At 35.4% G+C, this 13,252-nt stretch overlaps 1 protein-coding gene across 1 annotated transcript; it reads left to right on the forward strand.

Annotated features, from left to right (window-relative positions):
• The first annotated feature begins 2,363 nt into the window (after window positions 1-2,363).
• On the forward strand, window positions 2,364-8,678 carry LOC134697568 (uncharacterized). Its single transcript, XM_063559851.1, has one exon. It carries the CDS (start codon window positions 2,364-2,366, stop codon window positions 8,676-8,678), a length of 6,315 nt encoding a protein of 2,104 aa, XP_063415921.1.
• The last annotated feature ends 4,574 nt before the right edge of the window (window positions 8,679-13,252 follow it).

Raw genomic sequence — 13,252 nt, forward strand, 5'->3', positions numbered from 1 at the left:
CCCCCCCTTTTCAAGTGAAAATTTTAGCCGTTTGGTCGGGTTGTTGTCTCCTTGTCACATTAACTCATACCTCATTTTCATTCTCAATTTCACTAATTAAGCAGCAATATCAGAATGGGGTACCTGAAATAATGGCACTGCACTTTCAGGTCGTCTATTTGGATATATATGTGAGGTGAAACTACCGAGCGACATTTGATATGAATGAAAAATTAAACATGCTGTTGTGTTGGTTCCTTACATAAGCTTTGCCGTCTGTTTACAATCAAAATGATGAATTTAAAGTCCATTTGTACCCTTTGGCTTAAATTGCTGCTTTTTCACTTCAAATGATGGTTATCTTCCTTACCGTCTGTTTACAATCAAAATGGTGAATATCATTGGCTGTACGGGATGTATAAGTACACAGCCACGTCTGGTCAGAATGGGGAATTTAATTATTGTCACCTTGGTCCTCCTTTTTTACAAAGTTCAACTATAAGTACACAGCCTCGTCTAATCAGAATGGGAGATTTAATTAAGTGTCACTTTGATCGTCCGCCATATGGACGTGACACCCATGTTGTCTGTTTGGCTGTATGGGGATGCCTGAAATACACATCACCGTCTAGTCAAAATGGGGTTTTTAATTGTTATCACTTTTATCCTCTTCCTTTACAAAACTTATATTCTTGTCGTCAGTTTGGCTGTACGGGATGCTTAAAATACACAACAATGTATAGTCACAATAGGGAATTAAATTGTTATCACTTTGGTCCTCCTCGGTAAAAACGTGAAATTCTTGTCGTCTGTTTGGCTGTACGGGATGCTTAAGCGTTAGGATGTTAAACCCTTGCCTGTTTGGCTGTATCGGATACTTTAAATACACAGCCACGTCTGGTCAGAATGAGGAATTTAATTTTGAATTGTTATCAAGTTGAGCTTCTTCCGAAAGATGTAAAACCCTTGTCTGTTTGGCTAAATAGGAAGTATAAGTTCATATATGGACATGACACCCTTGGTGTCTGTTTGGCTGTAGGAGGATGCCTGAAATACACAGCACCGTCTAGTCAAAATGGGGAATTTAATTGTTGGCACTTTTGTCCTTTTCCTTTAGAAAACTAACATTCCTGTCGTCGGTTTGGCTGTACGGGATGCTTAAAATACACCGCCATGTAAAGTCACAATTGGGAATTACATCGTTGTTTGGTCCTCGGTAAAGACGTGAAATTCTTGTCGTCTGTTTGGCTGTACGGGATGCTTAAGCGTTAGGATGCAAAACCCTTGTATGTTTGGCTGTATCGGATGCTTTAAATACACAGCCACGTCTGGTCAGAATATGGAATTTAATTTTGAATTGTTATCAAGTTGATCCTTTTCCGAAAGATGCAAAACCCTTGTCTGTTTGGCTGTATCGGATGCTTTAAATACACAGCCACGTCTAGTCAGAATGAGGAATTTAATTTTGAATTGTTATCCAGTTGAGCCTCTTCCGAAAGATGTAAAACCCTTGTCTGTTTGACTATATAGGAAGTATAAGTTTATATATGGACATGACACTCTTGTTGTCTGTTTGACTGTAGGGGGATGCCTGAAATACACAGCACCGTCTAGTCAAAATGGGGAATTTAGTTTTTGGCACTTTCATCCTCTTCCTTCAGAAAACTTGTATTCTTGTCGTCGGTTTGACTGTACGGGATGCTTAAAATACACTGCAATGCATAGTCACAATAGGGAATTAAATTGTTGTCACTTTGGTACTCCACGGCAAAGACGTGAAATTCTTGTCGTTTGTTTGGCTGTACGGCATGATTAAGCGTTAGAATGTAAAACCCTGGTATGTTTGGCTGTATCGGATGCTTTAAATACAGATCCACGTCTGGTCAGAATGAGGAATTTAATTTTGAATTGTTATCAAGTTGAGCCTCTTCCGAAAGATGTAAAACTCTTGTCTGTTAGGCTATATAGGAAGTATTAGTTCACAGACGTCTTATCATAATGGGAAAATTCATTATTGACACTTTGATCCTCCTCTGTAAGGACGTAAAATCCTTGTCATCTGTTTGGCTGTACAGGATGTTTAAAATACACAACTACGTTTAGTGAGGATGTGTAAGATCAAATAATTTTTTTAAATCTTGAAATTTATACAAATTAAAATTTATCAAACCTGAAAACCAAATGCAAATTGAAATATTCATTTAAATTGAAAACAAAAGCGTCATTAGCGTAAACGCCAGATAGCTTGCAGTTAAGTTTTTTTTGCTGTTGCTGAATCATACTGTATCTGATCAGTAACTATTTATTGTAACATTAGGATCATTTTTAAAACAATTAAAAATTCCATGTAGAGAACACTTGTTTATTAAATGCAAACCATTGATATGGATTTGCAACAAAGTATACACACTCTGAAGGATGAGATATTGTTACATTCTCAATATGTTCAGGAATTTCACTTGCCATCAGAATATCATGATATTAAAACTGAATATATAAGCAGTTGTAGTTATTCTTCTTTACATACATCTGACAAGTATAAACTCAACAAGGCTATATCAGCACTAAAATACGAAGTATGTTACCAGTCTACTATCATTCGTGATTTTAACTTGCCATTCAAAGACTTGGTTGACAAACGGGAATTACAGCAAAAATCTGAAGCACGGCTTCATGTCAGTAGAATTACATCAAAGATAGAAAAATGTTCGAAACCTCAAAAGAGAAGTAAGCAAAAGAAATCTACACGAATGTCTAGAGAAAAGGACAAAGAACGAAAAAGGAAGCAAAGAAATTTAAAAAAGCAGCTTGAAAATCCCTGTGAAACGTCACAATCTGTTGATGAGGATCTTTCTGAAACAAAATGGCAGAAAATGTATACTGAAAACGTTTCTTATAGACAACACAAAAAAGAATACAGTGAAGAGAAATACAATTTAGATCGACAAAATAAACAAGTAAAGATAGATCAAATTAAAACGAAATATAGACAGGATAAAAAATTCCAGCAAGAAGTGAGGGATAGAAGTAATAAGAAATATCAGTCTGATACCAAGTTCAAGGAAGGAGTGAAGGATAGAAGTAAAAAGAAATACCAGTCTAATGCAGAATTTCAACGAGCAGTGAAAGAAAGGAGCAAAACTAAATATCACGTGAATAAACAATTCAAACAAGCAGTGAAAGACAGAAGTATATCCAAGTACCATGCAAATGAAGAATTTCAAAAGACAGTGAAAGAAAGAAGTAAAACGAAATACAGATTGAATATACAATTTCAAAAAGCAATGAGTAAAGCAAGAAGAGACAAGTATGCTTTTGATAGAACATACCGAGAACAGAAAAAGACTTTGACTCGATTGAGGTATAGACAGAATGTGCTTCTCAGAGAAAAATACAAACGTAGACTACGTCAACAGTACAAATATGAGATAAGAATACGACAAAAAAAGATATCCATGATACTACAGAGACGTTTAAAAAAAAACCAGTATCGTGATGACATTGCATATTATTTTCGACAGCAAGTTAGAGATGGGCCAAGATATGTATGTTCAGTTTGTCATAAGTTTAAGTTCAGAAAACAGGTTGTTGTATGTGACAAATTAAAATACTCAAAAAAAGGTGATAAAAGCATAGCAATGGCAAATCAATGCATAACTCAACAATTCCATACCACTTGTTCCGATCAATGTCAAAGCAGCTGTGAAACCATATATCACAAACAATGGATTTGTTTTACCTGTCATTACCACCTTCTGAAAGGCCAAATGCCAGTCGATGCCTTTGCCAATGGTCTACAATTGCCACCTATTCCAGATCAACTTAACTCCTTAAATAAGTTGGAAAAACAACTCATCTCTGTAAGGATTCCCTTCATGAAAATTATACAGCTACCAAAAGGAAACCAGCGAGGATATATAGGCCCATGTGTTTCAATTCCAACTGACATTGAGAAAACCACCAATATCCTTCCTAGATCTGAAAATGAAGCTGAACTCATCAGATGCAAACTTAAAAGGAAACTCGAATATAAAGGTTATTGTCAGTATGAATTTGTTAGCCGAAAGAAAATATGCAAAGGTTTGGAATATTTACAGCAAAAAAATCCTTTTTATCATGATAAATTACTGAATGACAAATGGATAGAACATACACCTTCAGATTTTAAAGATCTCGTTACTGAAGAGGCAGAACTTACTGAAGTTATAGCAGAAGAACATGATAAAGATGACAAAAATCACGACGATGAAGACATTTCATTTAAAGATAGAGGCTTACCCTCAGACACTTGCCTTCAACCTGTTGATTTAGGACAGGAAATTCTCGACCAACATTTCGAAGACATCTTTTGTGTTGCACCAGGTGAAGGCAATACACCTGTCAGCATGTTGCAAGAACATGGCAACGAAGCAATGTCATTTCCTGTTCAATTTCCAGAGGGATCTTTTGGATCATATGATGCAAAGAGACTTGTTCCACTAACAAGATCAAGATATTTCCATGCTCGTCTTTTTAACGCTGACACCCGATTTTCCGGTGACACTTCATACATATTCTATGCTCAGTACCTTTCAGAACTCGAGCAGGTCATATCAAAAGTCTCAATAGCATTGCGCAAAAGTAGCGGAAAAGATAAGACGGGAAATATTATTACAGCAAGAATGCTTACAGATAAAAACCAACTTAAAAGGCTGTTAACAACTGATCAAGGATATAAATTTATGACACCAATCAGAGGTACACCTCCATATTGGCAGGCAACACTCCGTGATTTAATGGCTAGTATACGTCAATTAGGAATACCTACCTGGTTTGCAACCTTCTCTGCGGCTGACTTAAGATGGAAAGAAACACTCCAAGTACTTCTTGAGCAACAAAAAAGCACACAATCTTTGGAGGATCTTGACTGGACTGGTAAATCGGAACTACTACAGTACAACCCAGTAATGAGCGCTGTGATGTTTGATCACAGATTTAATACATTCCTTAAAGAAATTATAATTAAAAAAAATATCATTGGTAATGTGAAGGACCATTTTCATAGGATTGAGTTCCAACAACGCGGCTCTCCACATGCTCATTGCCTTTTTTGGATTAAAGATGCACCATTACTGGACACACATGATGACAAAGAAGTGTGTGATTTTGTTGACAGTTACGTAACTTGTGATCTACCTGGTGAATCCGCTGACCCTGAATTGCACGAAATAGTGAGCAGTGTACAGCAGCACAGCAAGAATCACTCTAAATCATGTGCAAAAAAAGGGACTGAATGCAGGTTCAATTTCCCACGACCACCGTCAAAAAATACATTTATTTCTCGAACTTCAACTCAATCAGGACCTTCAGTACAAAAACCATCAAAACAAAGACTTTCCTTTGCAAAAGACATTCTACTCAGGCTATGGAAGACTGTCAACAATACCAATATAGAGAATATTACAACCCAAAACCTGTTTACTGCAGCTGGAATAACTCAGGAAGAATTTGAAACTGCTTCAAACGTTCTAACAAAGCGAACTACTGTTACTATAAAACGTAAACCTGCTGATATATGGATCAATCAGTACAACCCTACCCTATTGCGTTGTTGGAATGCAAACATGGATCTGCAGTACATAACTGATGCTTATTCATGTGTTATGTACATTATCTCCTATATTTCAAAAGCAGAGAGAGAAATGGGCTTAGTCTTAGAAAATGCCAGAAAAGAAGCAGCAGAAGGTAATAGTGATGCTCAGGATGCCATGAAAAAAATTGGAGGGGCATACTTCCGCCAGCGGGAAGTGAGCGCACAAGAGGCTACGTATAGGGCATGTGGTCTCCATCTGAAGGAGTCATCAAGAAAGGTTCAGTTCCTTACTGTAGGTGACAATCAAGTGAAAATGAGCTTGCCGCTCAATATCATACAAATGAAGGCCAATCAGTCCGATGACAGTATCTGGATGCATTCGTTGTATGATAGATACAAGGCTCGCCCAGTCAGCTTTCAGTTTGACATTCTCTGTTATGCTTCATTTTCATCTGATTATCGTATTCTGTCACCTTCTCAAATTCCTAAAAAACCTTCACAATATGTATTCAAGCTGCAGAATGATCTTGGATACATTCGAAAACATTCTCGAACAGAGTCGGCCGTTGTAGCATATCCAAGATTTTCTAAAATCAAGAATCCGGAGTTATATTTTAAATCAAGTCTACAACTTTTTTTACCACATAGAATTGATGACCAGTTAAAACCTCTCAAATTTAAAACATACCAGGAAATGTATTTGAATGGAGCAGTTTCTCTTGACTCATCAAAGAAACCACAGCAAGTTAAAAGTATTGTGGAATCAAATAGACATTTATTTGAAAAAAATGCAGATGAATTGGATGAAGCGCGGGATTTATTAGAAAAACAAGGACCACTTGAAGATGCATGGGCATTGATTGCTCCAGAATCGGAGGCTGAACGTTTAGAAGCACAGGTGGAGAAGGAACATCTTGATGATGAAGATGGTTCAGAAATACCAGATTTAGACATTTTAAACAAAAAAGTCAGAAAAGGGACAGATTTTGAAGTTAGGCAAAGCATATTTACCTGTCAGCAAATACAACACTTATTGCGACAACTAAATATAGAACAAAAGAGAGTGTTTTATCAGATTAGACAGTGGTGCCTAGATAAAGTCAATGGCAAAAATCCACACCCTTTTAAGGTTTTTATCAATGGGGGTGCTGGTACAGGTAAAAGCCATTTAATTAAGTGTTTGTGTTATGAGACAAACAAAATTTTATCTCCACATGCACCTAATCCAGATGATATTGTTGTTCTTATGACTGCACCAACAGCAACTGCTGCTTTTAATATTGGTGGAACAACTCTTCATCAAGCCTTTTCGCTCTCAAAATCACTGCCCTTTCCTTATATTTACAAAAGAGATGATGAAATAAACAAGCTTCGCACTAAACTTCAGAACCTTCAAATATTGATTATTGACGAAATATCCATGGTCGGTCAACGTGTGCTCCTGTATATCAGTGAGCGACTTCGTCAAATCAAGCAAAGCGGAAATGCTCTGTTTGGGAACATATGTGTTATTGCAGTGGGAGATTTCTACCAGCTTCCACCTGTGAAACAAAAGTGTCTCTACGATCTGAGACCAGAACACTTTTTCCCATTATGGAGTTTAAATTTTTCACTGGTAGAATTAAATCAGATTATGCGACAGAAGGAGGATTCTGAATTTGCGCAATTATTGAATAGGTTACGTGTCAAGAAGAAAACTGAACATCTGCTCCCTCGTGATCTATCTGTATTAAAATCTTGTATGCAGCATACAGTTCCAGTAGATAGTTTGCACATTTTTGCTACTAACAAAGAGATTGATTCTCACAACAGCAAAATGATAGACAAAGTCTGTGAAGAAACAGTAACAATGATGGCACAGGATTACGATAGAAATCCGCAGACAGGTGAGCTTATTCTCAGACCTACGCCATATGACAGTTCACATGATTATTTACCAGCACAGTTGCTTATTGGACCAAACGCCCGAGTAATGCTTACAAGAAATATTGATATTACAATAGGCTTAGTCAATGGAGTAATTGGAACTGTCATAAGCATATTACCTGGCCAAAAAGGTTCTTCATTGCCGCATGCTATTAAAGTGCTGTTTGACAATGAACATATTGGACGGAAACATATCACATCCTCACACCAAACAGAACATATACCAATTGATATTACACCAATTGAAGAAAGCTTGAGGAAAAATGCTGTCAGATATCAATTTCCATTACAGTTAGCGTGGGCCTGCACTACCCATAAAGTACAGGGAATAACCACTGACAAAGCAGTTATCTCAATGAAGAACATTTTTGCTGCTGGAATGGCTTATGTTGCTCTCAGTCGTGTGAAATCAAAAGAAGGTCTTCTTTTACAAGACCTGGATGAAGACAAGATCTACTGCACTGAGCAGATATCAACTGCACTACAAAGGATGCCCAAGTATTTAGTCGAACAACATTATGATCAGAACTTTAAGCAAAATCAATTACGTATATTGCTACATAATATTCAAGGGTTAATTCCACATATTGAAGACCTGCAGGCCAATAGTGATATTCAAAATGTGAATTTTATTTGTTTGACAGAGACCTGGATGGAATCAAATTCTGTTTCACCGAATTTAACCAATTTCAATCTGATACATAAACCAAGATCTGCCTCATATTCATCATCAAAAGCTATATTTGAAGACCTCAGTAACAAAAAACATGGTGGTGTTGGTATTTATGTTAGAAATCAGCAACAGTATACTCAATTAATATTTGAGACTAGTAATATTGAATGTGTTGGTTTGAGAATTGAAAATATCAAAACCAATATAGTTGTCATTTATAGACCAGAATCATATACGACATCTATATTCTTGGAACAGTTACAACAGCTTCTTGTATCCATACCACAAGACGACGGATCAACAATAGTTTTGGGAGATTTTAATGAAGACATACTAAAATCTAATTCAACAATACAGATGTTCATGAAAAAATTTGGATTCATGCAAATATTGCACAACCCAACAACTGATGGAGATACCCTCATCGACCATGTATATGTTCGCGGAAAATTGCAAATTTCGTTGGACACTATACAAACATATTATAGTTATCACAACATGGTGCTATTGCAAATTCCTGTTGATTAAATATCCAGAAAATCAATCCATTTTTTTTTTAATAAATATCAACTTCTTCCATGCTGCATCGCATACTAAGCTTATTGAAAGTGCCAAAGCCCCAGTTGCAGATTGGTTTTGAGTACACTTTATCGTGTTTGAAATGTAAATAGTCTTTTTGAAACCATTGTCCATAATTGTTTAATGATTTGGATCACTAAATAGTCTTTTTTTTTAACCATTGTCCATTGTTTTAACTAATGCTTAAAAGGTGGTTTATTTGAGTTCATTTTATCGTGTTTAACCATTGTGTATTGTTTAAACTACTGCTTGAAAAGGTGAATGATTTTAATTCACTTTATCGTGTTAGAAATGTAGATAATCTTTTTCAAACCATTGTTCATTCTTATAACGGATGTGTATAAGGTGAATGATTTGAGTACATTAAATCGTGTTTGAAATGTAAATACTCTTATTGAAACCATGGTCCATTGTTCAAACGGCTGATTGAAAAAGTGAATCATTTGAGTTCACTAAATTGTGTTTGAAATGTAAATAGTATTTTTGAAACCATTGTCCATTGTTTTTTACGGTTGCTTGGAAAGGTTAATGATTTGAGTTCACTGTATCGTGTTTGAAATGTAAATAGTCTTTTAGAAACCATTGTCCATTTTTTTTATCGGCTGCTTGAAAAAGTGAATGTTTTGAGTTCACTTTATCATGTTTGAAATGTAATAACTTTTTGAAACCACTGTCCATTGTTTAAACGGATGCTTGAAACAAAAGTGAATGTTTTGAGTTCACTTTATCGTGTTTTAAAAGTAAATAGTCTTTTAGAAACCATTGTCCATTGTTTTTATCGGCTGCTTGAAAAAGTGAATGTTTTGAGTTCACTTTATCATGTTTGAAATGTAATAACTTTTTGAAACCACTGTCCATTGTTTTTAACGGCTGCTTGAAAAGATGAACGATTTTAGTTCACGAAATTGTGTTTAAAATGTAAATAGTCTTTTTGAAACCATTGACAAGTGTTCTAATGGCTGATTGAAATATGTCTTATTTTCCTAATTTTGTTTAAAAAAAAGAGAAGTCCTTTTTGAACCATTGTCCATTGTTGTTAACGACTGCTTAAAAAGGTGAATGAATTCAGTTCACGATATGAGTGTTTAAAATGTAAATAGTCTTTTTGAAACCATTGCCAAGTGTTTTAATGGCTGATTGAAATATGTCTGATTTTATTTTCTAATTTTGTTTAAAATGTAGATAGTCTTTTCTGAACCATTGTCCATTGCTTTAACGGCTGCTTGAAATGGTGACTGATTTTTTTATGTGTTAATAGTCTTCTTGAAACCACTAATTTTTTTTGTCATTACGCCTGCTTACAGGTGAATAATTTGAGGTCCCTTTATCATGTTTGAAATGTAAATAGTCTTTTTGAAACCATTGTTAGTTTGTTTTAAACACGTGCTGGAAAAGGTGAATAATATGAGATCACTTTATCATGTTTTAAATGTAAATAGTCTTTTTGAAACGATTGGTTTTTGTTGTTATGGCTGCTTGAAAAGGTGAATGATTAAAAGTGTTTTTTAAACCATTGTCAAGTGTGTCAACGGCTGATTTAAATGTGTCTGATTTTTTTCCCTAATGGTGTTTGAAATGTAGATAGTCTTTATGAAATTATTGTCTATTGGTTTAACGGCTGCTTGAAAATGTAATTGATATTAGTTCACTAAATCGTGTTTGAAATACAGTCTCCTTGAAACCCTTGTCCTGATTTGAGATCACTTCATCATGTTTAAAATGTAAATAGTCTTTTTGAAACCATTGTCCATTGTTTTAACGGCTTTTTGAAAAGGTGAATGATTTGAGTTAACTTTATCATGTTTAAATGTAGATAGTCTTTTTGAAACCATTGGCCATTGTTTTTAACGGCTATTTGAAAAGTTAATGATTTGAGTTCACTTTATCGTGTTTGAAATGTAAATAGTCTTTTTGAAACCATTGTCCATTGTTTTTAACGGCTGCTTGAAAAACTTAATGATTTGAGTTCACTTATTCGTGTTTGAAAAGTAAATAGTCTTTTAGAAACCATTGTCCATTGTTTTTAACGGCTGCTTGAAAAGGTTAATGATTTGAGTTCACTGTATCGTGTTTAAATGTAAATAGTCTTTTTGAAACCATTGTCCATTGTTTTTAACGGCTGCTTGAAAAAGTTAATGATTTGAGTTCACTTTATCGTGTTTGAAATGTAATAGTCTTTTTGAAACCATTGTCCATTGTTTTTAACGGCTGCTTGAAAAGGTGAATGATTTTAGTTCACTATATCATGTTTGAAATGTAAACAGTCTTTTTCAAACCATTGTACATTTTTTTAACGGCTGCTTGAAAAGGTGAATGATTTTAGTTCACGAAATTGTGTTCAAAATGTAAATAGTCTTTTTGATAATATTGTCCTTTGCTTTAACGGCTGCTTGAAATGGTAAATGATTTTGAATGATTGAGTTTCCTTTATCATTTTTTATGTGTAAATAGTCTTCTTGAAACCACTACTTTCTTGTTATTACGCCTGCTTACAGATGAATAATTTGAGGTCCCTTTATCATGTTTGAAATGTAAATAGTCCTTTTGAAACCATTGTTAGTTTCTTTTAAACGCGTGATGGAAAAGGTGAGATCACTTTATCATGTTAAAATGTAAATAGTCTTTTTTGAAACGATTGGTGTTTGTTGTTATGGCTACCTGAAAAGGTGAATGATTAATAGACTTTTTGAAACCATTGTCAAGTGTTTCAACGGCTGATTGAAATGTGTCTGATTTTTTTCCCTAATGGTGTTTGAAATGTAGATAATCTTTATGAAACTATTGTCTATTGTTTAAACGGCTACTTGAAAATGTAATTGATATTAGTTCACTAAATCGTGTTTGAAAAATACAGTCTTGTCCTTATTTGAGTTCACTTTATCGTGTTTGAAATGTAAATAGTCTTTTTGAAACCATTGTCCATTGTTTTTATCGGCTGCTTGAAAATATGTTCAAAATGCTTGAAACTTAATGAAACTTAATATTATTGTATACTGGCATGTACAGATGAGACTTTTGACTTTGAAATTTTCAAAATGGCTGCCGTTGCCATGGAAACACCATAAATGTAAAATTTTCTAAAATGCTCTGAATGTACTGAAAATTTACAGAAAGATGTATTGCTATGCTATGTGTGCATGGACTGTTAAACAATTTTGAAATAGCTGCCGCTTAGTGGCATCGGGGGGAAGGGTGACATCCGCTATTGCTTGCAATAGCAATTCTAGTTCTTCTTCTTCTTCCTCATCTTCTTCTTCCCCCACTTTAAAAAATGAACTTGTCCGCATCGTTTCTCCAAAACCGCTTGTCAGATTGACTTAGGATTTCATAAAATGGTAGAATAATATGTCTAGGTGAGCCATCAATCTTTGGTTTGTGCATTGGGGTCTATTAAGGGGTATTTTGGGGGGTAGAAAGCAGGGAGGGTTTAACTATAGAACCCTATGGGATTTTATTTTCAATTTTTTTTAAATGAATATAACTTGAAAACTATAAGGGATAGATACATACAGTCTTCAGAAATGATTATAGGACAATAAAATTAATCACATGAAATATAGGGGGATGCCCTGGGGGGTCATCCCCACCCCCATCAATTTGAGAATGTGCTATTATCTTGTAAACGGTCCAGATCCCCACCCCTAAACCATATATATTCTTGTAGGGGACAATAAAACAAATTAAATGAAATAAAAGGGAAGTCCCTGGGGGGTCACCCCACCCCCTCTTGTTGGAAAACTTTTAAACGGTCCAGATCCCCTCTCCTAAACCATATATATTCTTGTAGGGGACACTAAAACAAATCAAATGAAATAAAAGGGAAGTCCCTAGGGGGTCACCCCACCCCCTCTTGTTTGAAAACTTGTAAACGGTCCAGATCCCCACCCCTAAACCATATATATTCTTGTAGGAGACAATAAAACAAATCAAATGAAATAAAAGGGAAGTCCCTAGGGGGTCACCCCACCCCCTCTAGGTTGACAACTTGTAAACGGTCCAGATCCCCACCCCTAAACCATATATATTCTTGTAGGGGACAATAAAACAAATCAAATGAAATAAAAGGGAAGTCCCTAGGGGGTCATCCCAACCCCTCTTGTTTGAAAACTTGAAAACAGTCCAGATCCCCACCCCTAAACCATATATATTCTTGTATGGGACAATAAAACAAATCACATAAAATTAGATGGAAGTTCCTGGGGGTCACCCCCACCCCGTTCAATTTGAGAATGTACTTATATCTTGTAAACGGTACAGATCCCCACCCCTAAACCATATATTATCTTGTAGGGGACAATAAAACAAATCAAATGAAATGTAGGTAAAGTCCCTGGGGGTCAGCACCACCCCCTCCTGTTTGAAAACTTGTAAATGGTGGAGATCCCTACTCGTAAGCCATATATATTCTTGTATGGGACAAAAAATCAAATCAAATGAACATGGGACCATATGAATGGGGAGTTATCGGAGCTTTGTTTGGGAGACTTCGTAACAGCATCATGTTACAATTACTTCTTGTTATA

This window comes from Mytilus trossulus, chromosome 14, assembly GCF_036588685.1.
Source record: "Mytilus trossulus isolate FHL-02 chromosome 14, PNRI_Mtr1.1.1.hap1, whole genome shotgun sequence".
NCBI lineage: Eukaryota > Metazoa > Mollusca > Bivalvia > Mytilida > Mytilidae > Mytilus > Mytilus trossulus.